Here is a 5650-nt window from a genome sequence, read left to right as displayed (position 1 = left end):
GAAACAATAGACAAAAAGTGTTGGCAAGAATGTAGAGATACTGGGACATTTGTGCACTGTTGCTAGCAATGCAAAATATTTTAGCAACTATGGAAAAGAATATGGACATTCCTCAAACATTTTAAAATATAACCGCCATAAGATGCAGCAACCCTGCTTCTGATTTATCCAATAGAACTGAAATAAGGATCTCAAAGAGAAATCGGCATTCCCATGTTCACTGCATTATTATTCATCATAACCAAAATGCGGAAACAACCTAAATGTCCATTGACAGTTGAATAAAGAAAATGTGGTATATATGTATAATGGAATACAATGCAACCTTAAGGAAGCACATTTTGCAATATGCACGACATGGATAACCATGAAGACATTATGCTGAGTGAAAAATGTTGGTTACAGAACAAATACTGCATGATTCCATATAGATGAGGTATCTGAAATAGCCAAATTCCTAAAAATAAAGAGTGGAATGGTTGTTTCCCAAGACAGGGGAGAGGGGAAAATTACTCAATAGCCATCATAAACTTTCAGTTAAGTGAGATGAATAAGCTCTAGAGATCTGTTGTACAACATTGTATGTATAGTAAACAAAAGGTATTATACACTTAAAATGTTTTATGAGGATAAATTTCATGTGAAATATTTTAACCTCAATGAAATATAGTTTAAAAAAAGAAATAACACGAATTTTCTAGGTTCAAATCCCAGATCTCTACCTAAAATCTTTGTAGCCTATGACAAAGAATCCACCCAAATTTCAGTCTCCTTAATAATAAAGTGCAGTGAATATGAGTATCTGCAGAATTGATTCAAAAATCAGAGATATGCATGTAAAGCATCCAGAATAAATTACCTCCTAGTAGTGTCTAAGTAAATGATACTTAATCTTGTTATGGAGGGAGGGAGGGAGGGAGAGAGAGAGAGAATGTGTATGAATGTGGAAGTTTCTAGTAATATAATCAGGAGAAACTGACTGAACACAAGAATAATTGTTGAAAGCTGGTCTACAAGAAATTATTCTCATCTTCAATCTTCTTCATTCAGAGTGGTGGAAATTCTTTTTTTCCTTTCCTAGACCGAAACTACTAATGCCTGAATTCCATGTATTAGCAAATTCTGGTTTATTCTGTCATTTTGCTGGAGCACATCCTCAAATAACTAAGAAAAGCTGTTATGTAGGTCTTCTTTCTTCATTTTTTGAATATCTAAAGTAACTTTATCATTCACATATTTGATTGATTATTAAATTGAGAACATGATAACAGTCTAATAATTACTTCTTTTCATAAAGAAGAAAACTATGATCTTCCAGCATCAATATTTATTAGTGGGGATCCTTTTCAATTCTGGAAATATGAATTGAAATTTTTAGTATTTTAATGTTTGTTTTCCACCTGAAATTTTTAAGGATTTTTTCACTATCTTTATCTTCTTTGACAGTAGTATGTCCAGGTTTGACTCTTTTACAAATTTTCTAGGTATTTTGGTATTTTTTGATTACTTCTTAAAATACAAATTTTTAATTTTGTTATAGAAAATATTATTTTGTAGATATTCGGAAAAATTCTCTCTTTGCCTGAACAGTTTTCACTTTTAATGTAACTCTTAAAAGTGAGACTTCTGCCCTCCTGGAAAGAACTTCCATATTTCTTTATTTTTCTTTCATATTTTATATTGCCTTGCCTTTTTCCTCTTTCTGTGAGATTTTTGCAACTTTATTTTCCTTCCCTTACATGTTTTTGCCATCAGTCATTCTTTTCTGTTATGTCATTTTCTAATCCTCTGTTTGCCTCTTTTCCATAGAAAATCTTTCATAGTTTTTGGGTGAAATATATTAACAGATATCTCTGAAAAGTATTGATATTGGAAATGTTCTCCTGCAAAAATAATAAAGATGGTGACATTGAACAGATACAGAAAGGAATATAATCCTGACCTGTTTGTAAAGTAGTATACATTCATACCCAATAATCATATCAATATTAATATAATTATAATAATTCAAATACTGTTTATTAGTTTTCAGCTATTGCAATCAAATGATAAACAAATCTAGGAAGATTTCTAGACTCATAGCTAGTGATAATGATCTTAAGAATAGGAAATTAAGGGGTGCCTAGAAGGCTCGGTAGGTTCAGTGTCTGCCTTCAGCAAAGGTCATGATTCCAGGGTCCTGGAATTGAGCCCCACTTTGATCTCCCTGCTCAACAAGGAGCCTATTTCTCCCTCTCTGCTGCTTCCCCTGCTTGTGCGCTCACTCTCTCTCTCTCTCTCTCAAATAAATAAATAAATACATTTTTAAAAAGAGCAGGAAATTAAAAATATATCTGATTAACATTGAGGTTGGAAATAGTAGGGAGATAAGGAAACTGTAGACACACACCTATCTATATATGTAGATATATATATATATATAATGTAGGTACATGTACACACTATATGCACACACACATACATAAATCACACACACAACATATATATAAATCACACAGGTGACAGATACTGCAACTGAGTTACAATCCTCATTGTCTATAACAGGGGAGTTTGTAGTCAAATTAAAGTTCAAATATAACTTGTAGTAAAAGAAGAAATCACCAAAGAGAAGAAAAAAGCCATACACACAAACACACTCAATATTTTTAAGAGGCTATCTCTGGAAAGGAACTAGATGGAAGAGATTTTCAAGATGGAAGGTTTGATTTTTTTTTAATGATTATCTTGTCTGGGTTATTTGATCATAATTTGTACAAATATACATATTATTGATACTAAATTTAGCATACCATGGAAAGAAATTAAATATATATACTTTGTAAGCCTTGGGCAGAAAGAACAGGAGGCAAGGAAGAAAATGTTTCAAAGTTTAGAGAAATCAGAGAGCATCCTCAAGACATATTATTTTAAATAAATATTTTATTGAACTATAATATGCATGCCAAAAAGAGCACACATCATAAGTGTACAGCTTCATTAAATATCACCAAGTGGACACTTTGTAATTACCATTCAGGTCAAGAACTACATCCTTGGCAGCTCCTCAGAAGCATTCCTCATACCCTGTCCAATCATTATCTGGGCTTTCATTCTCAAAGTTAAACACCATCCTCATTTCTAACACCAAAAATTAGTTTGGCTGCTTGTGAACTGCATCTAAATGAAATAATTGAAATCACACTATACATATTATTTGGTCTCTTTCATTCAACATTATATTTGAAATAGACCACAATTATTTATTTATTCAGTTTGGATGTTGAAGGATATACGTTCTGGGTATTATGAATATGCTGCAACTTAACATCTTTTAGAAGGTTTCTAATGAACATATGTATGCACTGCTGGATATATAGTTGATAAACTTGGGGAATAAAGCAGGAGAAAATAACTTGGGAAAGAAGAATGAACTACAAATGGTCAAAAAATGTTAAGATAAATAAACTAGCACAGATATTGAAGAACATGTCTTATGTTTGCCAGGGATTTAAATTTTTTAAAAAAGTTCAACTCTAATCCTAGTGATCCAACAATTGTCCCCTATGAGTAAGAGTCTTTGAAGAAGGGGAACCTGGGTAGCTCTGTCTGTTAAGCATCTCCCTTCAGCTGGTGTCATCATCCCAGGGTCTGGGGATCGAGTCTCATATCAGGTTCCCTGCTCAGCAGAGAGCCTGCTTCTGTCTCTCCCTCTGCTGCTCCCCCTGCTTGTGTGCTCTTTCAAAAAAAAAAAAGTCTTTGAAGAACATGGGATTTCAGGAGAGAAAGTCTCTGCCTAATGGGCATTGTGATACCCTTTAAAGAGAGGTAGAAGAATTAAAGTCCCATTAAACTATTTCCTGTGGCCAGATACCTGCTTTCATTTGGACAGTTCCCTACAGTCTTGGTGATCTCAACCTGGCTAAGAGAATTCTAACATCTCAAAAGACTCTACTTAAATTTTATGACAATTGTCTTTTCCTTTAAGCAAGAATCTAATGACACTTTCTCGTATCTGCTTAGTTTTCACCCCATACACAATAGGGTTCATTGTAGGAGGCATCAGCAGATACAGATTAGCCATAATAATGTGTATGTGTGGAGGAATAGTGTGTCCCCCAAACCGGTGAGTAAAGAATGTGAAGAAGGCTGGAACATAGGTGATGACAATGGCACAGATGTGCGCAGTGCACGTGCTGAAGGCCTTCTGCTGGGCATCTGCTGAAGAGAGACTCACAACTGCTCGAAGGATCATGGTGTAGGAGATTGTGATGCACAAGATATCAAAGCCCCCAATCAGGAGGGCAACCATTAAACCATAGACGGCATTGATCCTAACATTTCCACAGGATATCTTGGCCACAGACATGTGGTCACAGTAGGTGTGAGGTATGACATTGCCCCTGCAGTATGGCAGGCGCCTGGTGAGGAAAGTAAAAGGGACAACAAGTATTACACCTCTAAGAAAAGTGAGGAGTCCAGCCTTGGTAATGACTGCATTAGTGAGGATAGTAGTATAGCGCAGGGGGTAGCAGATGGCCACATAGCGGTCCAGTGCCATGAGCATGAGCACTCCAGACTCCATCCCTGTAAAAGTATGCACAAAGAACATCTGGGCCAGGCAAGCCTTAAAGTCAATCTCCTTGAGGTTGAACCACAATATGCAGAGGGTGTTGGGAACCGTGCTGGTGCACATGAGCACATCTGTGAAGGAAAGAAGAGCTAGGAAGATGTACATAGGTCTGTGTAAGGCTTCTTCAGAGTAAATGAGGTACATAAGGCCAAAGTTCCCTGTGATGGCAATGCTGTACATGGTGCACAGTGGGAAGGAGATCCACAGATGCACTTCTTCCAGCCCAGGGATGCCATTTAAGATGAATGAAGCTGGAGTTAGACTGGTGCCATTTATGAATGACATAACACCTGTTGGAAGTTCATGGTACAGCCGTTATAGAATTGTTCTATAAGCAGAAAAAGAAAAAGGAAGAAGGAAGAAGGGAGGAAGAGGAGGAGGAAAGAAGAAGGAGAAGAAGAAGAAGAAGAAGAAGAAGAAGAAGAAGAAGAAGAAGAAGAAGAAGGAGGAGGAGGAGGAGGAGGAGGAGGAGGAGGAGGAGGAGGAGGAGGAGGAGGTGGTGGTGGAGGAAGAGGAGGAGGAGGAGGAAGAGAAGGAGGAGGAAGGTGGGGAGGAGGAGAGGAAGAAGAAGGAGGAGGAGAAGTCTCGAAGAGTAACTGACCAGCAGGATTTTCTTCCTTATAATGGCTAATTTGTCTTTCTTGTAGATCAGTCACTGGATAAGGTCTTTTATGTTGACTATGTGACATATGTACTATTTGGGTCCATGTCTTAAGCATTAGACATTGACCAGATAAACTGACTTTTAGTGGGTGTGCTGGATCTTGATGTGTCTAGGGTTTTGGATTTCATGGTTTTGTTATCATAATTTGCAGTCCATTCTCCAGGCTGAAGTTGGTCACAAACTCACCAACTGTGTGATCAAGAATTGATGAAATATGCCCTGTGCTAAGGGCTCATGATCAGTCAGGGATACATATTCCATTCTAAAATGTTAACAATTTTCAGTGGTTCTTGTGAGCTCACCTTTCTAAGGTAATCAGTCTTACTAGAGGACTAACCTTACAATGATTTAAAAGGGTTAATTTTAGCACAAATGTC

The 5650-nt window shown here is 36.7% G+C and overlaps 1 protein-coding gene across 1 annotated transcript; it reads right to left on the bottom strand.

The window, feature by feature from the left end:
• Positions 1-3931: 3931 nt before the first annotated feature.
• Positions 3932-4894, bottom strand: LOC308350026 (olfactory receptor 52N1; the record flags this gene model as incomplete). Its single annotated transcript, XM_080815026.1, has 1 exon — positions 3932-4894. One exon carries the CDS (start codon positions 4892-4894, stop codon positions 3932-3934), a length of 963 nt encoding a protein of 320 aa, XP_080671152.1.
• Positions 4895-5650: the final 756 nt, after the last annotated feature.

The sequence above is a fragment of the Martes martes genome, assembly GCF_963455335.1.
Source record: "Martes martes genome assembly, chromosome: 10".
NCBI classification, from domain to species: domain Eukaryota; kingdom Metazoa; phylum Chordata; class Mammalia; order Carnivora; family Mustelidae; genus Martes; species Martes martes.
The sequence above is the reverse complement of the archived record's forward strand: the minus strand, read 5'-3'. Positions and strand labels throughout refer to the sequence as shown.